The following is a 26,709-nucleotide window of genomic DNA, read 5'->3' as shown; positions in this document are numbered from 1 at the left end:
CCAGACCCTCGCCCCCAGCTCACAGACTCAAGGCAGCGGCCCATGACTCAGGCCCCTCCAGGGACTTGGAGAGGAAGCAGCAGCTGCTGCGAGCCGGGCCCGCCCTTCCCATCTCCTGCCGCTCCTCCCCACGCTTTTGCCTCCCCCCCGCCCCCCACCCGGACAGCCTTTGTTACTGCGGGGTCCAGGGCCGCCACCAGGCTGCGGTGGGTCTGTGGAGAGCCGGGGCGGCTGGAGAAGTGCTCAGAAGCCAACGACTTTGGAAACTGGTTCCCCCACCAGAGCCAATGCCCCACTCTCTAGCTTCATCCTGTCTTCCATGGGTCCCCTGGTCTGCAGTGGGAAAATTGGGAATTTGGAGGAAGGGAGACCGGGGAGATGGGGGTGGGTCTGCCGGAATGGTCGCCGCCCAGCTGTCGCCAGAGGGCGCGGTGGCTGTCCAGACTCGAGTTTGGCGTGCCCTGGCTCCGCTTGCCTTCCGTCCCAAAGTTAGCCCTCTGGCTAGAGAAGACACTGACAGACTACATGGCATATGTAGAAAAAAAGGCTGAATTTTATTTTTCTGCTGCGCGTGTTCCTCGGGAGAACAGAAGAGCGGAAGGATCCTCTCAACTAGGTTAGAGGACAGAGCCAGGGGCAGGGCCTAAAGAGGCCAGTGGGGCAGGCACTAACATCAAACCTGCAGACTCTGCTCCTAGGAAGGGAAGCTGGAGGAGAAGGAGATCCCTGAGGCACAGAATCAAGTAACAGTGGGAGGGAAGTGGTCAGGCCCACCCTTCTTCCTTTATAAGGAGGTTCTTGAGGCAGGTGGGTGGGAGGGGAAGGGGGGGATCAAGCCCTAAACTGTGAGGAGACATAAGTTTCCCACCTCCTTTTCCTGGCTGGTGAGATCTTGGGGGTCCAGTGGTTGAAACTCAAAATTTAGGGTATGGAGCTGGACCCAAGGAGTGGAGGCTCAAACAAGGGAAGGGACAGCCCCTTCAGTCCATAGATTTGGGCCTCAGGTCTGAAGCAGCCAGGGCCTGGATGTTAAAGGAGAGGAAGTGCAGGGCTTGGAACCAGGCTAGCTCTTCACTCAGCCTCACCTTCCTGGGGCCGGGAGAGCAGGTTGAGTTTTCTTTGTAACTGGGCCCGGAGGTAGCGGAGGTCTTGCTGGTCAAGTCCGTGAGCCAGGCCCAGGTAGAGTGTAAGGAGGAGAGCAAGGAGGAGGCGGTCAGTGCCCAGGGTGGGCACCACCCACAGCACTGTCAGCAACTCCACACAGACTGGGTGGCGCAAGTGGGAGAAGAGTCTCAGAGCCCGGGGAGACTTCAGGGCCAGAGGCTCACCCAGCCCCAGCACATGGTAGTATACCTAGGAGGGAGAACAGCTTAGAAATGAAGTCAAACCCTTTTTGCAACTTAGCCACCTCTTTCCTCCCTTTGGAGGAAACTTCCCCTTCTATAACTCAGGCCCAAGAACCACCCTTCTGAGACCTGGACTCCTGATTCTCATCTCTGCTAGGCCCAGGAGGCCTATGGTTTCTGACCTTTGAGGGAAAGCTGAGGGGAGACTCTCTTATAAGAAAAGGAAGTAGGTGAGGGAGTTGAAAGAAGAGGAAGGTGGAAGAGCATGGGAGGAGGAGGAGGAGGGAAATCCTTGAAAGGGAAAGAGGCATTCTAGAGGGAATCAGAGGTCTCAGGTAGGAATCTGGGAGCCTCACCTGTTTGAGGCCCATGAGCTCGGCGTAGTCAAAGACGAGAAGGATGCTGAAGATGAGGAGCCAGGCTATGACGTGGAGCACAAAGCAGAGGAGGGGCACCCAGGTGGCCCATGGCTCAGCTCGAGCCTCCCACAACACAGGGCCTCTGGGTACAGGTTCCCAGTACCGCATCACCAACTGGGAAAGGATGAGGGGCTGGGTATCTCAGCAGCCTACCCTTGAAAGACCTAGACCCAGAGGCTGCCCCCACCCCAGGCTGGCCTGCAGTTCTCCCCACCTCTACCATGAGCATCATAAACAAAAATTCACCATGTGGAGCATGCTAGGTGGGGTCCCAAGGATGGAAGGATAACCTGTATCTACCCTGAGGACTTAAGAGAACAGACGGGGGTGACCAGATAGGTACATAAAGTAGCCTGTGCCAAGCACACACTGAGAAAACAAATGTGTACTAACTGGGAAGCCTCCTCTTGAGACCTCAAGAAGTGATTCTGAAGAAAGGGTAGGACTGAAAGAGGTGTCACCAAAGGGATCTCAAGCAGAACAACATGAACAAAGTTGCAAAGGTGAGAATGCACATATGGTACTTGGGGAATGAGGAGTGGTACACCATTCTTGATAAGAAGGATATGTGCTGTGGAGGAATGGAAGCTGAGATTAGAGTCCTAAACACCCTAAATTCCCCTAAACCCACATTTTATCCGAAGGCTAAGGTCCTTGCCCCTTCAACTGAGGGCACCCTTCTCACAGATTGTTTCCCTTGGGGACTCAGTGGCCAAGGCCTCATACCTGCAATGCCAGGGCAGTGCATGCCACGTACAGTGACCTCTGAAGAACCCCAAAATATCGAGACATCCACGCCTTCACTGTCTCAGTTGCCATGAGGCTGTGCTGCCCCACAAATAGTATCAGGAGACCCAGATCCCAAGCCAGGGGGGCAAGGATGCTGCAGTCCTGCAGAGCAGCCAGCCATCCTTGGCGGGCATCTAGGGGGAGTTCAAGAAGGGGACAAAAGATCAAGAAAGTTTCAGGAAACACCCCCTACCCTAATCTCCTCTTGGGGGTCCCAGGCCATGTCCTTTAATGCTTTCAAGATCCTTAATGCTTCCTCTCCTGGTTTTTCCCATATTGCTTTTCCATTCTCTGCCCTTTCCCTTTTCCCCAGGCCTCCTTCAGAGTGGGGGGGAGGATTCCTTCAATCACAAAAGGCTTGGCTGGAGAGGCCACCATTGGACTATCCTCGTGTTTTCGGTACTCCAAATGTGCCCTCTTTTTCGGTACTCCAAATGTGCCCCTCGCCATAGTCCTCTCAACAAAAGCACTTTCCTTTCCTCTGCTTCTTATCGCCTTTTCCCTCCCCACTCAGTCCTAACTCTTCCGCCTCTCCAAACCGCTAATCCCTGAGTTCCTAATTTAGCCCTCCGGTCAGCCCTGAAGCTTCTCGGGCTTTCAAGGTTCTAGTTCCCTCTCCCGGACTTCCCCTGTCATTTGTCTCGAAGCCCCGCCCTCCCTCGCTCTCGTCCGGCTCCACCTCCAGCCACAGAGCTCATCCTCGATCCCTTCCGCTCACCCGGACCCCCAGGCTCCGGGAGCCCTCCAAGAAGTGGCCGAAGAGAGGTAAAGCGCACGAACTCCACTCCGGTGCCAAAAGCCAGGATGAAAGAGGCGAGGGCAGCAGGGACGAGGAGCAGAGTTGGGGCCATGGCGACACTCGGAGGGGTTGGGAAAAGGGCGGGTATGGGATTCCCGCGGCCGCAGGCCCCGCCCCCGCCCCCACCTCCAGCCTGGGGTCCTGCCCAGGAAGGCGTGGCTCCTTCGCGCCGCTGCCTCGGCGTGCGTTCTCCGCGCGCTTTTTTTTTCCACACTGTCCCTAAGGGCGGGTCCCGGCGCCTTGACTGAGCCTGCGGTCGCCGCGTCATAGAAGGGAATGTTGTTAGAATTCTGAGTGACAAGTGGAAACGTAGGCTGCTCTGCAGCCACTCGTGTGGGTTGAGTCGCAGCTCGGCTAGTTGTCTCATCTAAAATGAAGACAGTTCGTTCGTTTCTTTCAGGGTTCTTGTAGAAAACGAGAATTATAAACCCCCTTTTCTGTAACCTTAGCCACTAAACATAGCCAAAGTCAGAGGTTACAAAGCGTCGGTTAACGCTTCAAATAGGAAACGGTGAGAGAACGGAAGACTGTTGACCGAGGCTGAAAACCCAAAGGTCTGAATCACCTATTACATCTTGTTAAAAAGTTAGTGACCATTTTACCATAAAGTAAATTAATGTTTATTCTGTAACTTATTCTCTCCACTTGCCAAGGACAGAGAATTTCTCTGTAACACTTAGATTATTTCTAATAATGCCAAAGGCTGTTGATCTATAATCATGAGAATAACAATGTTAAATATTTGTGATAGAAAATTTTGTGTTGTAAACTTTGTAGTAGGTTAATTTTACCCAAGCTTGTGATAATTATGACTTTACTCTGCAAGCTCATAAGCCTGACCACCATCCAAGAGTCAGAAACCGCTAAGATCTTTTGTCTGAATTTTTTCCTCCAGACCTGTTTGTAATACCTACAGAATAACATATTTGAAAAGCAAAGTAAAAATAAGGTTTTCCTCCATCTGAATTAAACATCATGTTGCTAAGGACCTAGTCACAGTACCTATGACCATAGCAGGGACCTTAGAACATCATGTAGCGAAATCCTTCAGCTTACAGACATAAGAATATAAAGAAAATTTACGAAGATGAGAACTAAGTTGCTGCTAGTCCTGTGGGCTCATGGATGAGAAAATTGCCAGGCAGCATCCCACAGCCTTTACTTTCCTTCTGTTGGAGGATCAGTACTCCCACCCTCCTCTGAATCAGTGCTGTTGTAAACTATACCAGTCTTATATTTTCCCTCCAGATGCACCCTTCACCCTTCTTGTTCGAGGTTGTCCCGAATGGACTAAATCAATGAAAATCACAGCTTTTATTGAGGAAGCCCTCTCTGCATAACTGCTCTCTCCTCTCAACCTTTTGGACTTAGAGGTGGTCACAATAGAGCTGTGAGTACTAGGGTACTGTAACATTATGATTTCTCTACACTCTCCCAACTTCCTTGTCATTTTCACTGTATTAAACTCTCTCCAATTATCCTAATTTGACTGTGCTGTTATTTCCTGCTAGGACCCTGATAGAAATACATTATTTGTACTACTATAGTATTCATTGGAAGTGTAAGAAAAGATCTCTATTCTCCAGAAGTTTAAACTGGGACACTTCAATGTCACTAAGTCAAGGTGCAGATGAGTGCTAAAATGGGGGTATAGAGACAGCTAGTACTGTAAGGCGCCCCATGAACCTCAAGGCCATAGACAGTTTCACACAGTACAAGATTCTGAGTGTGCAAGGGGACTAATATTTATTTGGGTCCTACTGTGCTGACAGCTCAGAGCCTGGAGCCTGCTTCAGATTCTGTCTCCCTCTCTCTGCCCTTCCCCCCCTTGCACGTGTGTGCTCTCTCTCAAAAATAAATAAACATTAAAAAAGAGAGACATGTTTATATGTTTAAAAGTCAGCAGTATGTGGCAAAGCTCATGCTCTTTCTACGACACCAAAGTTTTACAAACTTAAGTATAATTTACTTGCAGAAAAGCCACTAACTAATCACCCATCTTTGTTATTAAAGTGAAATTCACATAACATAAAAACAACTATTTTAAAGAGAACAATCCAGTGACATTTAATACAATTCATAATGTGTGCAATCACCATCTCTATCTAGTTCCAAAGCATTTTTATCATCCCAAAATAAAACCCTATAGCCATTAAGCAGTCACTCCCCATTTCCCCCTTCTCCCAGCTGCTGACAATCACTACTCTACTCTGTCTCTATGAATTTACCTATTCCAAGTATTTCATGTAGGTGGAATCATCCCAGGTGACTTTGTGTCTGGCTTCTTTCACTTAGTATAATGCTTTTGAGGTTCATTCTCAAAACATTGTAGCAAGAATCGATACTTCATCTCCTTTTATGGCTGAATAATATTCTGTTGTGTGGATATGCCACATTTGTTTATTCACCTGTTAATGAACATTTTTCTTTTCACCTTTTGGCTCTAATGAAGTATAGATATGAACATCTGTGTACAAGTATTTGTTTCAACATGTGTTTTAAGTCTTTTGGGTGCACACCTACTAGTGGAATTACTGGGTCTTTTGGTAATTCTATGTCTGATTTTTTAGAAATTGTCAGATTGTTTACCACAGCAGCTGAACCATTTTATATTCCCACCAGCAATATGTGATAAGGGTTCCAATTTCTCCACATCATTGAAATCAACTAACTTTTAAACTTTAAATTTAAGGGGCACTTGGATGGCTCAATTGGTGGAACATGCAACTCTTGATCTTGGGGTTGTGAGTTCAAGCCCCACAGTGGGTGTAGAGCTTACTTTAAAGACAAAAATAAACAAATACATAAATAAGATGTAAGATTATAAATAAATAATACATAAATTTAAGATGTTTAAAAAAAACCTGCACTACACCATAAGGCACAGAGTGAATATTTATTTATCACAGAAATTAAACCTAAGCTCTAATTTTATAAATACTGGAAAAGCAGGCCAGAAAAGTGCAAAGATCTGCTGAAAGTCAAAACTAAAGAACACTTCTAACAAGATGGGGTGAGGAGAGAGGAAAATATTTTAGTAGCATTCCATACCTCCAACCTCAAATTTACTCACTCCAAGCATCCCTTCAAGTTCTTGACACTAAAATTGTTTCTACTCTCTTTCAGAGGATGAATAAGAATCCCAGTCAAAGAGGGAGAGAGAGATGGCTTCCAAACAGGAGGCAGGACACCATGTGTGCCACACAGCAGTAAGTACATCAGTCCTGCTAAGGACAGCCACTTATGATATCTGAGAATGGGATTACCCAACTCTAAGTGGCCATTTGAGAAATCTGTGTCTCATCAGGTGACCCAGCTGCCTCCCACTCCTTGTGTCTCAATCTAAACACTGAGTGACCACTGACATGCTCCAACTCCTGGGCTGTAGTGTCTTTGTGGAGATGGTAAATAGACCTGAATAGCTTATAGGAGGCCCCTCCCTTCTCAAAGATAGGAGGGGTCTCTGCCTCAGTTTCCCCTTCTAGACAGCAGAGGGCTCTGGCTGTCCCCCACTGATATCATTATGGAACCCCAGCTGGGGTCCCTATTCAGTGCTGACTCCCCCCTCCTAACAGCTGCTCTTCCAAACACACCCCTCCTCCTGCTGCCCCAGCCCTTGACACTGGCTGGCCTTCCCCCCCACACACAGGCCATGAGATGGGCTCCTGAGACCCTCCCCCAGCAAAGGGCTACCTGCAGCTCATTCTGGAGAGAGAGAGCAGGCAAAAACTTGGACTGGCAGATAGAGGCCTGGGGAGTCAGAGTGCCTCAGTTTCCTCCTCAATAGCAACTGAGTATTTATAGTATCTGAAAGCAGGCTTGATACTTGATGGCACAAATGTAGACTTCATCTCCTTTCCCGCTTCCTGCAGGAAGCAGGATGGGGGCAGGTAGCACCTGGTAGGCAGGATGGTTTGCCCCTCCCTCCTCCATCCCTTCTGGAAGTTTTGGGGCCTTAGTGCCTGCAACAGCCAGCCTTGGGCAAATAAAAGACTAGGTTGTTTACTAAAAAAAAAAAAAAAAAAAAAGAAAACAACTGTGGCTAAAATCTCATCTTTTTGTTTATCCATAAGCCTTGTTAGCCCCACCCATGTTCTAAGACAAATCAGGACAGCATACCCCAATTCTTTCTAAAGCCCTAGGTTCTTTCTTCCAAATCTTTTCTAACACTTTATTTACTGGTCTGGGAGGGAAAACAGTAAGTACTGTGGTGATGTTTTCACGAGGATGACATTTCCAAAGTGGAGAGGATGAAGGCCTCTGGCTTGGCTTCCTGCTTCAGCACTCCTGTCAGCAGGAACTCAGGTGAGAGAATGGGCAGCCCAACCCGAAATGGAATAGAGCATCGAGAGAAGTCCTGGGAGCATGTAATCACAACTCTCTGAGGCTGGGAAAGACAGAGAGCAAAGACAAAGTCATGGGTGAAAAACAATCCTAGAAATAGGTTTGGAGTCCACAAATCAGTTTCAGCATCGCTACAATATACCTCCTGATAGGAAGCACACTTGCTGGAAGTACTCTTCCCAGAAAAACTGAACCTGAATTTATTCGAGCTTTTAAAATTAACTACAATTTACAAGGAATGTAAGAGATGGAAGAACAAGATAAATTACACAGCAAAGGAGCAAACAGAAAAACCCAGACTGGAACATTCTAAAGAACAACTGACATAGTTTCTGCAGGAAGTCAATGGAATAAGAAAGGCTGGGTGGGTTGGGGGGGGATCTTCTAGAGTAAAAGAGAATTAAGAGACATGCAATTGTGAGGGGAACCTGGGTGGCTCAGTCAGTTAAGCAACTTATTTCAGCTCAAGTCATGATCTCAGGGGTGATGAGATGGAGCCCTGAGTTGGGGCTCTGTGCTGTCAGGGCAGGGCCTGCTTGGGATCCTCTCTCTCTGTCCCTTCCTGCTCACATGTGCAAGCATACTTTCTCTCAAAAATAAACAGGGGTGCCTGAGTGGCTCAGTTGGTTAAACCTCCAACTTTGGCTCAGGTCATGATCTCACAGTTCATGGGTTTGAGCCCCGCCTCAGGCTCTGTGTTGACAGCTGAGAGCCTGGAGCCAGCTTCAGATTCTGTCTCTTTCTGCCCCTACCCTGCTTGCACTGTGTCTCTCTCTCTCTCTCAAAAGTAAATAAACATTCGGGGCGCCTGGGTGGCTCAGTCGGTTAAGCGTCTGACTTCGGCTCAGGTCATGATCTCACAGTTTGTGAGTTCGAGCCCCACATCGGGCTCTGTGCTGACAGCTTGGAGCCTGGAGCCTGCTTAGATTCTGTGTCTCCCTCTCTCTCTGACCCTCCCCCCTTTCATGCTCTGTCTCTGTCTCAAAAATAAATAAAAATTTAAAAAAAAAAAAAAACATTAAAAAAGTTTTTTTAAATAACCATTAAAAAAAAGGAGATTGCAATTGTGGCAATACTTGGACCTCATCTAAATCTTGACTTGAATTATAAAGACACATTTTTGGCCAATTGGAAAAATCTGACTAATGGACTCTGAGAAAATGACAAGAAACTATTGTTAATTTTGTTATGGATCAATAATGGCGTTGTGATTATGTAAACAAACATACATCATTTCTTACAGAAGTATACTTTAAGTATGTAGGGGGAAATAATATGATGCTTGTAGTTTCCTTTAAGATACTTCAGCAAAGGAGCGCCTGGGTGGCTCAGTCAGTAAAGCATCTGACTCTTGGTTTCAGCCCATGACATGATCTCATGGTTTGTGAGTCTGAGCCCCGCATCAGGCTCTGCGCAGAGCCTGCTTGGGATGATCTGTCTCCCCTCTCTTTCTGCCCCTACCTTGCTCATACTCTTTCAAAATAAATAAACTTTACAAAACTTTTTTTTAAGTACTTCAGCAAAGAAAAAAAAAGGGATAAATGCAGACGATATAGCAAAATCTAAGCTATCTTGTTAAATCTGAGTGACTGACATATAGAGGTTCATTGATATATGGAAGTTCTCTCTCCCTTTGTGTATATTTAAAATATTAAAAATGCAAAATAAAAATCCATTTGGAATCAGCAAACCTCTCCTACATTTCTATCCCTTTATATACCACAGAGCTTACCCCCACCCTCTCACTACTCTGTGTTTCTATCCATACCAGTATTCTCCAAACTTTTCCCATTCCAGCCACCTCTTTAACTGCCACCTCACTAGACCCAAAACATACCACCCATACCTTATAGGAGCGGGGCATGCTGGGTAGGACAGTGCCTCCACAGCAGCTGATGATCTCTCCCATTTGAGGTGGTGGTGGCTGGACTCCTGGGGTCACATGGATTTCATAGCCCTAAGCAGAAGAAAACAGTGAAGACCATAGATGTATGCACTGAGAGCCCATGAACAGCTGGAGAGCCTCAGGAAGGAGGCCTGAAGCATGGGGCAGAAGACAGCCTCTCACCTCTAGCAACCTTCTCTCCCGAGCCCGGCTTAGGGCATCTCGAAGGCTGAAGCCAAAGTTCTTCTCCTGCTCAGGATCAGTCACCACATATTCATCCGGGGGCAAGAAGCAACCAGCCTTGCGGGACTAAGGATAGCAGCAGTGAGCATCAAAGCTGAGCCCAGCCTACCACCCAGCTCTTCTGCTTATCATGTGGACGGAGCTTATGAAATGTTCTTTGAATTAAGCTTTCTGCCTCATTCACCTCCCTTGTCTTCCTTTACCCCCTTTCCCCTCACTACTTTCTAGAGCATCATGTGAGCAGTCTTCTGCCATCAATATCTCTGCTGGTGTGCTATCACCTCCTGGCCTCTCACCTGGTGCAGCCAGTCCAGGGAGAGGATGGGGATCCCCCGCCCCAGGGCACACAGGAACTTGACCGTGCGGCGGACTCGATCAGTCACCAGGTGGGAAGCCTCTGCCACTGAGCTGGCCAGACTCCCACCCAGGGCCAGCACCGCCCGTTCTCCACGGGCATCCACCACACCTGTGAAGAGTACCTGTGGAGGGAGTTAGCCTAAGCTGGTCATGGCAACCCATGCCATCAGTGTCTATCTCTGAACCCCTAAGTCTCCTCCCATCCTCCCATGTCTGTCTCCCACCAAGCCCTAGGCCCCTTCTCTCCTACTTTGGGTGCTGTGGACTCTTGGTTAGGTTTGACCCGCCGAAGGCTGCAGCTTGGGATTCCCCTGGGCTCCTCCTCTGTTTGGTCTCTCTTTCTCTTGCCTGGTCCTGGAATCACTGCCACCTGGGATTGAGAAAGATCTTGCTGGGAGTTTCCGAGCCTCCAAGCCCTTTCCTAGCTTCATGGCCCCAGCCCTCTCCTCACCTCGTACTTCCTTGGGCTCTCTGCTGAATCTTCTTCCTCTTTGTGGAGGGACACGGTCTTACGTTGGAGCCGTTTTTGAAGTGGGGGTGAATCCACAGTAGCCAAAGGCCTCTTGCGGCTCTGAGAGGGCTTAGACTGGGGCTCTGGGGTGAACTCAGATCTGCCTGCTGCCTCTACCTTTTGGATCTGGGTAGCATCAGTGGGGGCCTCAGGAAGCTGGGCAAGAGCAGGCTCGGGAATGGTCCTAAGAGACTCCACTGCTCTCACTGCTCGTCTTTGGTTCTTTGAGGATCGAGAGTTAGGTTCAGGGGGCGCAGAGTGGGGCTGATGGACAATGGGAGCTGTGAAAGACCCATGCTTCCTTGTGGCCCTCCGCTTCCTGCTGCAGTTGGCTTGAGGGATGGGCTCAGGGGGAACAGGCTGGCCTATGGGGTCAGGATTCTGGGATTCATGGGTGGTAAGAACTGGCACAGCACTTACTGTAGACCTTAGTGTCTTACCCTGACCACCCTCAGCTATAGCCTTAGGGGTGACCAGTTGATCTATGGGGTTGAGAGATTCAAGGTCAGAGGCTGTAGATTCAATTGGTTGGGGGATCTTGACAGAGGACCTATGTATCCTTCCCCGAGTGGCCCGAAATGTAGGCTCAGGGGTGACAGGCTGATCTGTGGAGATGGAAGGCTGGAGCTCAGAGGCTGTGGGGACAACTGGCTCAGGGGTCTTGACCGAGGACCTTTGTGTCCTGCCCCGAGTGGCCCGAGGTGTGAGTTTGGGAGTGACAGGCTCGTCTGTGGGGGTGGAAGCCTGGAGCTCAGGGACTGTGGGGACAACTGGTTTGGTGGTCTTGCTAGAAGACCTGGGTGTCCTGCCCTGAGATTTACGTTTGGGGGTGACAGACTGGCCTTTGGGGGTGGTAGGCTGGAGCTCAGGGGCTGTGGGAACAGTTGGTTCATGGGTCTTGACAAAAGACCTGGATGTCCTGCGCTGAGATGTAGGTTTGGGGGTGACAGACTGGTCTGTGGGGATGGAAGACTGGCCTTCAGGAGCTGTTGGGACAACTAGCTCAGGAATCTTGACAGAAGACCTAGGAATCCTGCTATGAGTGGCCCCAGATGTGGGCTCAGTGACGACAGACTGGTCTTTGGAGGTGGTAGGCTGGAGTTCAGGGGCCGTGGGGACAGTTGATTCAGGAGGGATCTTGACAGAGGACCCACGTGTCCTGCCTCGAGTGACTCGAGATGTGGGCTCAGGGGTGACAGGCTGGTCTTTGGAAGTAGAAGGCTGGAGCTCAGGGGCTGTGGGGACAATTGCTTTGGGAGTCTTGACACAAGACCTACGTGCCCTGCCCTGAGTAGCCCCAGATACAGACTCAGTGAGGACAAACTGGCCTTTGGAGGTGGAAGGCTGGAGCTGAGAGGCTGTGGAAATAACCGGTTCAGGGGTTTTTACAAATTTATGTGTCCTGTCCTGAGATATGAGCTCAGGAGTGACAGACTGGTCTTTAGAGGTGGAAGGCTGAACATCAGGGGCTGTAGGGACAACTACTTCAGGGGCCTTGACAGAGAACCTTTGTGTCCTACCCCGAGTGATCCGCGATGTGAGCTCAGGGGTGACAGGCTGGTCTTTGGAAATGGAAGGCTGGAGCTCAGGGGCTGTGGGGACAACCAGTTCAGGGGTCTTCACAGAGGACCTACGTCTCCTGCCCTGAGTGACCTGAGATGTGGGCTCAGCACTGAGGGGTTGGTCTGTGGGAATGGCAGTATGAGGTTCAAGGGCTACAGAAGAAACTGGAGAGGGTGTCTTCCTGGAGGACCCTCGGAGCCTGACTTTGGGTTTTGGCAAGGTAGTCTCTGGAACTTTCTGATTCCTGTTTTGCCTGGTCCTGGGAATGGGCTTTAAAGAAGATGGAGAGGAAGAACAGAAGGGCTGAGGTACAGGATGTTTTTGACTCTGAAAGAGGAGGGGGTTTTGGTGTGGGGCTGAAGCTTCAGGCACTGCAGGAGGCTGACAAGCATCTGTGGATTCCTGATCACCCTGAGGAGAAATAGAAGCAAGTGAGGGAGGAAGAGGCAGAAAGAAGAAAGACAGTACTTGAATACTGTTCTTGATACTTGTTTATGGTTAGACTGTATTCCTGGCATTTCACTTGTCTATGACCTCCCTTCCTAAGACTGGAAACTTCCTGGGGAGGGAGCAGTCCTCATTCCCACAGACCCCACCTCATGCTAGAATAGTGTTCTCCATAGATGGATGATGGCAATAAGAGGATGGTTGGAAAAAAGAGGGAAAAGACACAAAAAAATGGATATTCTGAGTTAGGTACAGGGAGACAGAACTTGAAAAACAGATACAGAAAATGACAGGTGCCAAGGGAAAGGGAAAGAAACCAACTAAGGAGTGGTGACAACAGATTAAAACTGGGAAGACAGAGAAAGGAGTAGATTGGAGCAAGGTTAGGGGAAGGAACAGTGGAATAGGAGGAGGCAGAAACAGCAGCTCTCACCCCGAAGGCCTTCTCAGCAGGTGGCACCTCACAAGTCAAGTGGCCTGGACAGAAAGAAAAAACAAGTGTAGCTGAGGTCTAAGCAGTCAGTCACTTGGGGGTTGATTAGCACGAAGGCTAACCTGGGGTTCCCCTCTGTCTTCACTTACCTCTCTGCTGCCTCCTGGGGCTCATTGGGACTCCCTCTCCTCCACCTGACTGGCTCCCAGAAGCTACTGAGGCTGAAGCAAGTCCCTGATGACTGCCTGTCCCTGTTTCAAGCTCTAGTGTTGGACTGGAGGCTTGCCCTTCCTGGTCCTGGCTCCCTTTCTCAGTCTCCCCTCTCTGTGGGCCTCTCTCCAGTATTACTTCCGGTACCTCAACTCCTAATCCATTTGGCTCACCCTCTCTCTCTAGTACTAGTTTCTCTGTTTCTCTCTCAAATATTTCTCTTGCAAGAATCTGCTTTTCTATTTCTTTCTCTTGTATTTCCCTGGTTATCTCAATTTCTACGTTCAAACTCTCCATATTTCTTTTAATACTTGCAATTTTCACCTTTTGGTCAGACTCTTGTCCTTGAGTATCTCTAGCTAACACCTGTATCCCTCTGGTTAACTCTTCTTCTCCTATCACATCTTCTTGTTCTCCTGATGGCAGGTTCTCAGTTTCCCTGTCCAATGGTCCTCTCTCAGGGGCCACCCCCTCTGCTGCTTCTCTTGGTATCCCCATGTCTTTTTCCATAGTCTGCATCCCTTTGTCCTGAATTCCCAATGGCTCTATGTGAACTGGGCTTCCTGGATTTTGGCCTTGTGGTATTGTCCAAGGTGTAGAGAGGCAGGATCCATGGGCATCAAGAGGAGCAACAATGGGCTCGGGCTCAGGGGCCTCAGACTCTCTCGGACAGAATGGCTGTGTTGCCAAGGCCTCCCACGGCTCATCCAAGGTACCTGGAAGGAGAGAGAGAGAGAGAGAGAGATACAGATTGAAAATGTAACAGGTTGAGAAAAGATTAAGATAAATTCATGAACAGTAAACCTAAATGGATTATTAAAGGAAAGTTGGGAATAAGGAGGACAGTTATAACATTTAGTATTTGTCTAAAAAATAAGACCGCACACACGTACATAAATTCTTATAGGGGTGCCTGGGTGGCTCAGTTGGTTAAGCATCCAACTTCGGCTTAGGTCATGATCTTGTGGTTCATGAGCTCAAGCCCCACATCAGGCTCTCTGCTGTCAGCACAGAGCCCGCTTCGGATCCTCTATCCCCCTCTCTCACTGCCCCTCTCCAGCTCGTTCTCTCTCAAAATAAATAAATAAAGTTAAAAAAAAAAAAGTTCTCATAGCAGCCTCTTTAAAAATGACGGAGGGGCGCCTGGGTGGCTCAGTTGGTTAGGTGTCCGGCTTGATTTCAGCTCCGGTCATGATCTCATGATTCGGGATACTGAGCCTTGCATCAGGCTCTGCATTGACAACGAGAGCCTGCTGGGGATTCTCTCTCTCTCCCTCTCTCAAATAAATAAATAAACTTAAAAAAAAAAATTTAAAAAGATGATGGAGATGGAGAAACATCAGCAAAAGTCAAACAATATGAAAAAAACATGTAGAGGGAGAAAGCAATGATGCCAAGTTAGGGGCATGAAAGACAGAATAGCTTATACCTGTATCCTGGAAGCTACAGCAGGAAGGACCAGGCTCTTGGGGTAGAGTAACCAGAAACGCCTGGGTGGCTTCATCCTCCATGCTCTGGGCTGTTGCACAAGAAAAGCCAACTCAAGCACAGCTCCTCCACAGAACTCCAGGGTCCCATTCCTGGTTTCTTGCCTCACCCATGCTAGCTTTCACAACCTTCAAGGACCACCACTTTGGGCTCCCAGGTCCCACCTGCACCAACATCCACATGACATGGATGTCCTCACCTTCCAGATTCTGATTGTCTCTCTCCACAAAGCACTGGGTAGCCTGTAGGTCCAGGTCTTCAGAATCTGGTGGAGGAAGAATAGAGGATCGATAATAAAAACTCTACCTGACCCTTAATTCCTTACTGTCTCTACCATTTTCTCCCTAACCCAAATCCTTCTGCAATGGACCAAATGTGTGTATCCCCCAAATTCATATGCTGAAATCTAATTTCCAACGTGAGTTTATTAGGAGGTGGGGCCTTAGGGAGATGATTAGTACATGAGGATAGAACACACGTAAAGGGGATTAGTACCCTTAAAAAGAGACCCCAGAGGGGCGCCTGGGTGGCTCAGTCGGTTAAACATCCGACTTTGGCTCAGGTCATGATCTCGCAGTCCGTGAGTTCAAGCCCCGTGTCGGCCTCTGTGCTGACAGCTCAGAGCCTGGAGCCTGTTTCAGATTCTGTATCTCCCTCTCTCTCTACCCCTCCCCCGTTAATGCTCTGTCTCTCTCTGTCTCAAAAATAAATAAATGTTAAAAAAAAAAAAAAAAAAGAGACCCCAGAGAGTTCCCTTGTGCCCTCTGCCATGTAAGGACATAGTAAGAACACAGCTGCCTATGAACAAGGAAGCAAGTCTTTACCAGAACATGACCAATCTGGCATTTTGATCTTAGACTTACCAGCCTTCACAACTGTGTGAAAAATAAATTTCTGTTATTTATAAGCCACCAGTATTCTGTTATTACAGCCCAAATGGACTAAGATACTCTATAAGCATTCTTTCTTTTAGGGGTCAAGGGAGAAGGCCAGCACTTACCACCGTGGTTGTCTCCAGAGTCCTGGGTCCTGTCCATATGTGGTTCTCTCTCCCTTTCTATGGAGGTCTGGGCTCCCTCTCTCTGTGGCTGGATGGATTCCCCTGAAGTGCCTGTGACCACCAGATCATTAATATCCTCCCTTGAGACAGGGAGGTGATCCTGCTCCACCTGTGAAACAAGTGACCCACCCTGGGCCCTCGCCTCAAGATCTCTCTTGTGCTCAAGAACAGCTACAGCCCTCTTTGCCCCAGCATCCTCTTCTGCTGGAAGCTGGCTCTTTCTTATATCTGCCACCACTGAAGCTGCTAAGGATATGCCCTCCACATCTGTCTCACAGTCCCCAGATGGAGGTTTGGCTTCCTCTAGATGCATCACAGGCAGCTTCGCTTGGCCCTCTTCTACTTCCACATCTGTTTGATCTGTCCATACCACAGGCACCTGATGCTTCTCCACAAGTATAACAGCTGACCCTGGTGGGACTTTCTCCTTCACTTGTATGTTGATGTCCACTGTGGCAGAGGCTTGGCTTCTCTCCAGATGGACCCCAAGTGAGCTCTTATCTTTGTCCACCCCTAGATCACTGTTTTGGGGAGGAGGTTGCCTCTTTTCTGAATATGCCTTGTCTGTGTGACCCTTGAAAACAGTTCCTCTCTTTTCCATTGGGAGCCCCTCCTCCTCCATGTCTGTGTCGCTGTCTCTCCCAGTAGAGGTTTGGTTTTGCTCCAGAAGGGCCACAGGTTGGGCCCTGTCCTCTTCCAAATCTGTATCTCTGTTCCATGTAGTGGCTCGGCTCTCTTTCAGATGTGCCAAAGCGAGTGCTGCTAAGACTTCTTCCTCACCATCTGTATTGCTGTCAATCACCACAGAGGCTCGGCTTCTCTCTAGAGGGACTGCCAGCTGGATCTCACCTTCCCCCACATCTGTATCACTACCAGTTGGGCTCTCCTGTAGATGTACTAAGGCATGTGTCCGAGGACTCTCTGTACTAATTCCATGGAAGATTTTCCTCTTCTTCATAGGAACTACAGCTGGGGTTGCAGGGATCTCTTCTTCTTCCACATCAGTATCACTGTCTATGAAGTCAGAAGGCTGAGCCCTTTCCAAATGGACCACAGCAGGCCTTCCTGGAGGCCTGCTCTCATCATCCACATCTGTGTCACTGTCTTCCCCAGCAGGTTGGTTCCTCTCCAGTATCACCCCAAGTGGGACCACCCCATTCCTTGCATCCCTTTCAACTTCTGTGTCATTGTTTCTCTCTTTTACTGAACACTGATTCTTTTCAAGCTGGATTTCAGTTGCCATAGCTGTAGACTGTTTTGTCTCTGCAGTGGAGCCTCTTCTGGCAGTTGAGGAGGCCTCTCCTGATGCTGGATGTTGACTTTCTTCCTCATCTGTGTCACTGTCCAGGTTGAATGCAAAAGGTGGCCCAGGGCCATCTGGGGCAGGGGAAGGCCCCTCTTCATCACTGTGAAGGGAACAGAAAGGAAAGAATCTAAAGCATGTTTCCCAAGAAGGAATATTCTACTCAATAGGGAGCTCCCTGAGAGCAGACACAAGGCAGTAGCTGTTTTTTTCTCCCCAGCAATTAGTTCTCTTCTTGGCACGTCAGGTTAATGAAAGTTCAGCTGAGCAAAAGACTATGTGCAATTCCCCGGCCCCACTTTCATGATAATCATCTCTCAGAGATGGATCCTATAGCCCTGGTTCCTCCTCCTTTTGAGGACTCAAGTATCTGGTCCTCTGCACTCACCTCTCTGGAACCACTGCAGCTAGAGGGCAGGTTCTTGGTTCTTTCACCACACACCTTTCTGAAGGAGAATCTATAAAGAATAGAAAGGAGTAAGTTGACTATTTTAAACTCACCATCCCCATCTTCTCACCCACCCTCCCAATACACAAACATACCTACTTCCTCCTCTGAGTCCTCAGCCAACAGGAGTCCCTGGGGTTGAGTTCGTCCCTGTACCCTGGGTGTCTCTTCTATAGTTAGAGGGCCCCGGGAAACAAAGGGCAGGGGAACATTCAGGCGATGGTACTGGCAGGGCAAGTCAGCAAAGAGAATCAACTCCTGGTCTCTCAGCCGATGACTCACCCCTGGGCTTAGGACCTTAGGAGGCCTTAGGACTTGAGTACCATTGAGGCTGCCACAATCTTGAAGGACAGGTGCCTTGTCCCAGGCCAAGATTTCAATCACTGCATGTTGTTTGGAGATGGATGAAAAGGGCAGGATCACAGAGCATTCAGGCATTCGGCCTACCATATTCTTCCCGAGATACAGAGGGAAATCTAAGAATTAGAGAGGTAGATAGATTAAGGCCAGAGTCTTGGCCTGCTATCAGGAAAATATTCCTGTTAAGTACCCCACTACTAACTCAAGGTCTCCACATACACAAGAAAATAAAAGGCTGTAGTACACCTAAGTATTGAAGAATATAAGCAATGTTATTCATTGTCAATATCCATCCATATTGCGTTTTTTTCTATTGTGGTAAAATATATGTTAAAATTTACCATGTAACCATTTTTAAGTGTACAGTTCAGGGGCATTAAGTACACTCACATTGTTGTGCAACCATCGCCACCATCCATTTCCAGACTATGCTCAATTTCTATCTGAATCTCTTCACCTTCTCCTACCAAAGTAAAATTGAGCCCATTGAGTCCAGGGCACTTGCCTGGAACAATCAATTCAATCAGCCCCCTCTTCTCCATTCCCAGTGAAAAACATTTTCAGATCTCCTTGAAATATATATAAGCTTCTTGCAACCTTCCAACTACCTCCCCATAAAAATAAGGGGCCTGTGTCAGTACTCGAGCATCTAATAACCTCTGACCTTTTTCTGGTCCATGGGCACTACTGAAGATATGCAGTCGTCCTACGGGCTCCAAGCTACACCCCGAGGATTCACTGGGTATCTCTTTCTCCTCCTCTTCCTCAACCTCCCAGTTAATAGCTTGGGTGTCTTCCATGACCTGGGAAAGAAACACATTATCATCATCTCTATCACAACATTTAATTAAAAAATATTTGCGATGGTTAGTGAGTTGGAGCTCAACATTGGGCTCTATGCTGTCAGCACAAAGCCAGCTTTGAATCCTCTGTCCCCCTCTCTCTCTGCCCTTCCCCCACTTACACACATGCACATGCTCTCCCTCTCTCAAAACTAAACAAAAATTTGTGACTATGATAAAAAATAAATATTGGTGGGGGATAAATATTACAAGGTCCCAAGTACACAAATATATACAAACACACGTACTTACGTACAAACATTCTCAGAAACAATGTTTGCCTTAGGATATACAATATACTGATAGTTTTCATTCCCGTTCTCTATTTTTTAAATGCTGATTTGCAACACACAGTTTGAAAAAAAAAAACATTTCAAAGGGAGCCAAATTATGCTAAGCATCAACTATGTGTTGGGCATTGTGGTATATGTCAGGCATAGCAGACATAGGAGGCATGCATTTAGGAAAGTAATGCTAAAAATATTAAATGAGTTGCTCAGAATAACATAGCAAGTAGGTAGAAAGGACAAGAATAAATATGCTTCTGGAGGCAAAGCCCATGGTTTTTACACTTTGCCAGAACATCTCAGTATGATCAGAGTAAACTGCAAAGAATCCTAACAGCTGATATACATACATGCTTGCGATGTGTGAAGCACTGCTCTAGTTACTTTATATCTATCTACCTATCTCTATATATGTACATATATACATATAAGTACATATATTAATATATACAGATTCAGTGCTCACAAGAATCTTGTAAACAACTATTACTATATTCTATTTCTCAGATTAGGAAACTGCAACATACATGGGTTCAAGAACTTGCCCAAGATCACCAACATACTGTCCATCCTCTGTTTAACATTTGGTGGCTTTTCATGCCCACAGAATAAAGTAAAATCTCAACTCCATAGCAAGACCTTCCATGATCTGAACCTCAGGTCCTACAATGTATGCTCCCCTCCCCCAAAGCCTATGGTTCAGCCATATGGACCTTCTCCCCAATTTCCCAACACAGTTCCTGTTGTCTCCCACACCTGCATGCTTTAGCCAGTACCTTGGCCCTTAACTCCTAGTTTTCTGATCCAACTCCTACCCATGATTTATGATTCAGTTCAAATGTCACTTCCAACAAAGCCTTTCCTGGAGTCTTCCCTGCTTTCTGGCGTTCTTTGTGTACCCACATGTTCCACAGTGGTCAGTAAACTTGTCTTTCCCCTAACCTTTCTCACTATATTGTAACCAGTACTTTCCATTTCTGCCTTCACACACCCTCTCGAGAAATGGACCAGCAGAACTGTGTCTTTTCCCCTAGGGCACATCATATTCGCTCGACAGTACCTATTGTGTACCTGGTACTGTTCAAACCAAACAAAATTAACCCTGCCCTCCTGTTGAAAGGGGATGAAAACTCAAAACAGGATGGGTGGAACTCACTTAGAAGGATGCCATCCCAGAGGCTAATTGTTGACAGGGAAAGTAGGACGCGTCCATGGGGATAGTGCTAACTCCGTCCTTAAGACTGGAGGATTCGGCGGAGCCCGGGACCCTTGGCTCCAATCCAGTGGACCACCATCTTTGATCCCTACCCCAGTGGGTTCCCTCCAGGCCCAATGTCTCATACCTAAACTCGGGGAGGGGCGTCAAGTAAGGATGAGTATTATAATCCGAGAAGCAAACTTCCAAGTATCCTCCGCCCAGTCGCACCCAAGGCACGCCCCTCCCGCCCTCCGGGAGAACCAAGATGGCACCCGAGGAGTCGTGGGCGAGGCCCCCCGAACTCACCTACTTTGAGTCCCCGCGCGCGCCACCAGTAACGGCCACGACCCAGTGGCGCTAGAGCTCGTGCCGGGAGGGAGCCGATTCGCTGATTGGCTCCTGCTGCTGTCTTTCACAGCCCTGCTGCGCGACGATTGACGAAGCTCCCAACGCCGAGACACAAAGCCCCGCCCCCACCCTTAACAGCTTCAAGGGGCTGCTTCTCCCGGGAACCCGAAATCGGTTGAGGGAGGCGGCAATCGGAGGTTGCTCTGTGCGCACAGAATCGCGCACCTCGATTGGACAGCTCCGAGGCACAACCCACCACCGCTTCACCACCCACCGCCCACTTCCCGCGTAGATTTCCAAACCGCAACCACAGAGTCTGGCTGCCGCCGGCGGATAGAGGGGCTTACCATAGTCGTTGCCGGATGCGTTTACTGCAACCAGAGAGCCCTTCCCCGGTCCTCCGAGACATGGAGTCCGCTGACTCATGAGAAATGAAAATGAGGTGTGGGTTGCAGTCGTGGCTGGAGGCTGCAGTTTGGAGAAAGGCCCGTAGGCGTGGCGCTTGAGGACTCCCTCATGGAACTTCATTTCCTTCTGATTTGGCTTTTTTAGTAGAAGTCATGTCTGTTGCTCCCTGAGAATACATCCCTGATGGACATTTGGAGGTCATTTTCCTAAGGATCCGTAGGCGAAGAGAGAGAACTGTTTTGTTAACTATCTTAAAGGTTGACCAAGGTCTTTCAAGAGGTGTAGAAAGGATGATAAAATCATCTATTTCATGATCTCATACTAAGAGGAGAAGAGAATAGTAACAATTCGATATGTGTATAATTTAGGAAGTCTTTTTGCGTTCTTTATCTCACTTTCTTCCGACCACAACAATCAAATAAAGAGAATAGATTTTACAGAAGGAATTGAAGGTCTGCGCGGACCTCCCGAGGTTCCTACAGCTAATGTAAGGTAGAGACAACTTGAAACAAGTCCTCTAATTCTAAATTCTGAGCCCTCCCCACTACCACAAAATAACTGCTTTCATGGTGATCATGCTCCAAAACATGAAATATTCTCTTTTTAGTGGGTAGAGGGGGTCTTATACAACTTGATGTTTATTTTTTTAGGTGAGGAGAAATGTGTTGAATGGATTGTGAATGATGATCTTGTTGTCCCATATTGTTACAGTGCTTCCCACACTCCATTGTTTATACACTTCCCACCAAATTGCAAGATCCTGAAGACCCGGGAGCTAATTTTTACTCTTTTTGTATCCGTAGCTTCTGGTTTGTTGGACACCTAGTTTCTATCAAACGAATTAACCCCTAAGAAGAGGCATGCTACCCTGACTTGAGCCCATCCAATTTTCTCCCATCAGCTCCCCTCTTTTGTTTCAATCCTGAGGCTTTTGAAAGATTGCAATGACCAGCCACCTAGTCAGTGAATTCAGCAAACTGAAAAACAGTTCCAGTGAAGTGTCTGGAGAGGCAGGCTGGAAGACACTAAAATTCTACCACGCACTTCATCTCAACAGTTCTGTGACAAAAAGCGTCTTTAGTGCTGCTCTAAGGCCCAGAACCCGTTACACGTAGACAAAGACTTCTGGCTTCACAGATTCCAGATAGTTTCTCTAAACCATTCAACTTATTCTTTGAACACACCCTCAGACAATTATATCTCTCTTCTAAAAAGCCCTTGCTGCAATTTGGTTTCTTTCTAAACATTATCATTAGAAAACTTACAAGGAAATAGAGAGGCAATACGCTCTTTCTATCTGGGGGAGCAGCGGCTCACTGGCGCTCATGCCTAGGGGACCAGCCGTTAGATAGCAGAGCAGGGTGCCGCATTTCTCCCGTTTTCGCTGAGCTAAGCGGCCCTCTCTTCCCAAGAGCTACCGCAGCAGGGAGCGTTCGGGGCGTGCCCACTCCACCTTCCAACGCCTGGCACCCTAGGGTTCCCAATTAGTGTGTCCCCGAAAACTACTCCCTCTTAGTACAAAAACTCAGGCATGGGGGAAAGAAATCTTGCGCAAGATCACTTTTCATCAAAACAAAAAACAAAACCCAAACCAAAAATCCAGTATCCACCCATCCCTCCCTCCCTTTTGCAGCGTGGACAACAATGGAGGACTACAACTCCCAGTGAGGCCTGCGTTCCTCCATCCAAGCAGAGACCAATGGACGTCTCATACGTGAGTGGCATCGACTAATCAGGGCCAGCCTAGATAAGGCTTTGTCTCGGGACCGCGGCGCGGGGCGCGTTCTCCCGCCTCCCAGCCTGGGCGCACGCGCGCCCCGCCCTGCCCGCCTTCCCTCCTTTGCCCTCCCCTCTTCTTTCTCCCTCTCAGAACCTTCCTGCAGCTGCGTTCGGACCTCGCTGCTGTAGGCTCCGGGACACGTCCCATCCTTCCAGCCTGCGACTAGCAGTATAGAAAAAAAAATTCCATATCATTTTCTTGCCCCCTACACATCTTGAGGCGAGCAAAAAATTTAAAATAAATTTTAACAATGAGGGAAATCGTGCACATCCAGGCCGGTCAGTGTGGCAACCAGATCGGTGCCAAGGTAAGGATTTTAAACCTCTTCTTTTAATTCTATTTCTTTTGAGATGGAAAAAGTCCAGATAAATGATGAAGAATAGTTGTGGGATATATTTGCATTTCATCCATAGTTGAACTTTGCCCCCCAAAAGTTTTCTATACATAATAGACCTCTGTAACTAGATTTCGCTTTTGAAAAACGAGGAATTCTTGGCTGGCTTATTTTGGGAAAGCTATTAAGTACCTTTAGGGTTTGGGGGTGGGAAGACCGTGGTTCTGTAAGATTTTACCTGAAAGTGTTCTAACGGTCTGAGGACCGGGGAGGGAGGAAGATGCGGAAACGGTTCGAGACAAAGCGAAGCGAGGTTTCCCCCATGTGCATCCCCCTTGGCTGGGTTTCGTCGGAGGGGGAAGGAGAGAGGTTGGGCGGCGGCTGCGGAGAGCTCGAATCCCACCCGTGGGCTGGGGGACGCGGTGCGCCAGGGTGGGCTGCGGTGAGCGGTGCCCTTCGCAAAAGATAGGCATCTCGCGCGCCCGCGATCCCTGAGGGGCGGCCCCGTAGTTCTTCGTGGATGGAAGACTAATAGGTGCTGAATTAATTTTATTTCCTTTCATCTCCCGTAAAGAGACCCTTTTAGGGCGTGAACAGATACCGGGAAAGAGGGCGGGAGAGTCCTTTTCTTTAAAGGGTCCCTCAGGAATAACCAGGGGGAGAAAGGAAGATAATCCGTATTTAAAGCGAGGGTTTAAAAGCTAGCCCAGGAATAAAATACCGAGGCCAACCAAGGCAGAGTTGGGGAGTGGTGGGTTTTTTTTTGTTTTTTTTTTTTTTTGCGCGCCGTTACAGTGTAGCGGGGGAAGGGCGGGGAGGAAGTGCTGCTGCTACGTTGTAGCAGAAGGGCGGGGCCGGGAGCCCCTGGCGCGCGGGGACAATGCGGCCCTGCAGACCGGCTGGGGGCGCGCTAGTCCGAGTTGAGCCCCGCCTCGCGCGGAATTCACGCCCCCGCCCACGCGCGACGCACCCTTTGTCAGTGGTACGGCGCGCGCGTGCGCCTCAATCGTGGAGGGAGGGTGGTCCACTGCAGCAGCTGCTTCTTTCTCTACCCCTTGCCCTTTGTACAAGTCCGGAAGGTGCGCTTGTCCAGTCTGGTCTGCCGCCTCCATCCCCCTCGGCACACTCCCACCCCACAATTTCCTGCTATCGCCGGGCATCCTCAGCCGCAACTCCGTTCACATCCCAAGCAGTGAAACCTGCGGGTGGCTCGTGGAAGGAGGTGGCAGGCAGATGGGGGGAATACCGGGCCCTAGAACCGGGCTCACCACCGGGGTGTCTGGGATTAAAATGTGTGGATCGGGGGGGCTTAATTGGCTGGGACCAGAGCTTTTGAGGTCTCATTGCTTTCCCTCGGCAGTTCTGGGAGGTAATCAGTGATGAACATGGCATTGACCCCACCGGTACCTACCACGGTGACAGCGACCTGCAGCTGGACCGCATCTCCGTGTACTATAATGAAGCTACAGGTAAGAGCGGGAGCCCGGGAAGTTTGCCTCCTATCTCCTCTCCCCCTTCTCTGGGGTCTCTTTCCAGCCCTGGAGAGCCCTTTACCACCTTCGGATGGGTCTATCTTTTTTTTTTTTTTAAAGGAGAACTCAACTTAATTTGACTTCCCCGTGGAGCAAAAGATTGGCTCTCCTGCCCCCTGGTGGCAGCACTTGGAATCACAAGTTTGGGTCCTTGGTCTCCCAGCCCCAATTTATCTTGTCTGCCAATTTTTACTTTACTTTCTTCCATATAGGTGGCAAATATGTTCCTCGTGCTATCTTGGTGGATCTAGAACCAGGGACCATGGACTCTGTTCGCTCAGGTCCTTTTGGGCAGATATTCAGACCAGACAACTTTGTTTTCGGTGAGTTATACACATATTAGTAGATAATGTGCTGTTCAATTTACTAGTATGAAGGAAACAGGAAGAATTAGGAGATAATTGTTATACTGGAGAGCTTACCTGGGGCTGTGTTCTGAAATCTCTAATGCAGGGTGTTGGTAGTGACTACCCTAGGTTGTAAATAATGGGGGGGGGGGTATATATCACAGGTGAGTGAGAAAGAAGGCACATTCATGGACATTTTTCCAAAAGTTGAAGGTGGAATTTGGTCTTTTATCTCTCACCTTACTAACCAAGATTGCCTCCTGACCCCATTCCAGGTCAGTCTGGGGCAGGCAACAACTGGGCTAAGGGCCACTACACAGAGGGGGCTGAGCTGGTTGACTCAGTCTTGGATGTGGTACGGAAGGAGGCCGAGAGCTGTGACTGCCTGCAGGGCTTCCAGCTGACCCACTCACTGGGTGGGGGCACAGGCTCTGGAATGGGCACCTTGCTCATCAGCAAGATCCGAGAAGAATATCCTGACCGCATCATGAACACCTTCAGTGTGGTACCTTCACCCAAAGTGTCTGACACTGTGGTTGAGCCCTACAATGCCACCCTCTCCGTCCATCAATTGGTAGAGAACACAGATGAGACCTACTGCATTGACAACGAGGCCCTTTATGACATCTGCTTCCGCACTCTCAAGCTGACCACTCCAACCTACGGGGACCTGAACCACCTTGTCTCAGCCACCATGAGCGGTGTCACCACCTGCCTTCGCTTCCCTGGTCAGCTCAATGCAGACCTCCGCAAGCTGGCAGTTAACATGGTGCCCTTCCCACGTCTCCACTTCTTTATGCCTGGCTTTGCACCTCTGACCAGCCGTGGAAGCCAGCAGTATCGGGCCCTTACTGTGCCTGAACTCACCCAGCAGGTCTTCGATGCCAAGAACATGATGGCTGCCTGTGACCCCCGCCATGGCCGTTACCTCACTGTAGCTGCTGTCTTCCGTGGGCGGATGTCCATGAAGGAGGTAGATGAGCAGATGCTCAATGTGCAAAACAAGAATAGCAGCTACTTCGTGGAATGGATCCCCAACAATGTCAAGACGGCTGTCTGTGACATCCCACCCCGTGGCCTCAAGATGGCAGTCACCTTCATCGGCAACAGCACGGCCATCCAGGAGCTCTTCAAGCGCATCTCAGAGCAATTCACGGCCATGTTCCGGCGCAAGGCCTTCCTCCACTGGTACACAGGTGAGGGCATGGACGAGATGGAGTTCACTGAAGCTGAGAGCAACATGAACGACCTTGTCTCCGAGTACCAGCAGTACCAGGATGCCACCGCAGAAGAAGAAGAGGATTTTGGCGAGGAGGCTGAAGAGGAGGCCTAAGAGCATCATCACCGTAGCCTTCTCTGTTCCCTCAGCCTTCTTCCTCAACTGCCCCTGTCCTCTCCCTCAGAATTTGCATTTTCTGCCTCCATCTTGTTTTTTGTTTTTCCTTTTTTGGAGGGGGGTTCCTAGAACAGTGCCTGGCACATAATAGGCGCTCAATAAATATTTGTTGTTTGTTGAATGTCTCCTCTCTTCCACTTTGGGAAAACCTAGATTTCTGCCATTCTGGGTAACCTGGTATTCCCCTTAGGTATACATTTCTCTCATCTGTCCAGTTGATATTTCCCTTTAA

The 26,709-nt window shown here is 48.8% G+C and overlaps 3 protein-coding genes and 1 long non-coding RNA gene across 11 annotated transcripts; 2 read left to right on the top strand and 2 right to left on the bottom strand.

Annotated features, from left to right (window-relative positions):
- Positions 1-531: 531 nt before the first annotated feature.
- Positions 532-3,549, bottom strand: NRM (nurim). Of its 2 annotated transcripts, XM_015062729.3 has the most exons (4): positions 3,273-3,543; positions 2,492-2,688; positions 1,703-1,879; positions 532-1,353 (listed from the first exon to the last, which is right to left on the bottom strand). In XM_015062729.3, the coding sequence occupies exons 1-4, from the start codon at positions 3,403-3,405 to the stop codon at positions 1,072-1,074; spliced, it is 789 nt and encodes a 262-aa protein (XP_014918215.1). In that variant the 5' UTR covers positions 3,406-3,543; the 3' UTR covers positions 532-1,071. The 2 variants fall into 2 exon arrangements, with proteins under 2 accessions (XP_014918215.1, XP_014918216.1); XM_015062730.3 differs by lacking the exon at positions 1,703-1,879 and having other exon boundaries at positions 3,273-3,549.
- LOC106966618 (uncharacterized) lies at positions 3,000-7,389 on the top strand. Its single transcript, XR_008298860.1, has 4 exons — positions 3,000-3,319; positions 3,754-3,907; positions 4,602-4,743; positions 6,480-7,389. It is a non-coding gene; the product is annotated as an uncharacterized LOC106966618 (long non-coding RNA).
- MDC1 (mediator of DNA damage checkpoint 1) lies at positions 6,231-21,263 on the bottom strand. 7 transcript variants are annotated; one of them, XM_015062731.3, is made up of 15 exons: positions 21,028-21,259; positions 18,670-18,808; positions 17,741-18,121; positions 17,586-17,655; positions 15,835-17,300; positions 15,034-15,099; positions 14,776-14,865; positions 13,286-14,062; positions 13,137-13,180; positions 10,634-12,667; positions 10,433-10,552; positions 10,122-10,304; positions 9,766-9,891; positions 9,544-9,654; positions 6,231-7,740 (listed from the first exon to the last, which is right to left on the bottom strand). In XM_015062731.3, the coding sequence occupies exons 1-15, from the start codon at positions 21,028-21,030 to the stop codon at positions 7,573-7,575; spliced, it is 5,778 nt and encodes a 1,925-aa protein (XP_014918217.3). In that variant the 5' UTR covers positions 21,031-21,259; the 3' UTR covers positions 6,231-7,572. The 7 variants fall into 7 exon arrangements, 6 of the variants coding, with proteins under 6 accessions (XP_014918217.3, XP_014918218.3, XP_014918219.3 ...); XM_015062732.3 differs by lacking the exon at positions 21,028-21,259 and adding an exon at positions 20,639-20,885; XM_015062733.3 differs by lacking the exon at positions 21,028-21,259 and adding an exon at positions 20,478-20,632.
- A 1,672-nt stretch (positions 21,264-22,935) lies between these two features.
- On the top strand, positions 22,936-26,598 carry TUBB (tubulin beta class I). Its single transcript, XM_015062738.3, has 4 exons — positions 22,936-23,175; positions 24,563-24,671; positions 24,947-25,057; positions 25,357-26,598. Exons 1-4 carry the CDS (start codon positions 23,119-23,121, stop codon positions 26,412-26,414), a joined length of 1,335 nt encoding a protein of 444 aa, XP_014918224.1. The 5' UTR covers positions 22,936-23,118; the 3' UTR covers positions 26,415-26,598.
- Positions 26,599-26,709: the final 111 nt, after the last annotated feature.

The sequence above is a fragment of the Acinonyx jubatus genome, chromosome B2 (genome assembly GCF_027475565.1).
Source record: "Acinonyx jubatus isolate Ajub_Pintada_27869175 chromosome B2, VMU_Ajub_asm_v1.0, whole genome shotgun sequence".
Classification (NCBI taxonomy): domain Eukaryota; kingdom Metazoa; phylum Chordata; class Mammalia; order Carnivora; family Felidae; genus Acinonyx; species Acinonyx jubatus.
Note: the sequence above shows the minus strand (reverse complement) of the source record. Positions and strands in the feature narration are given on the sequence as shown.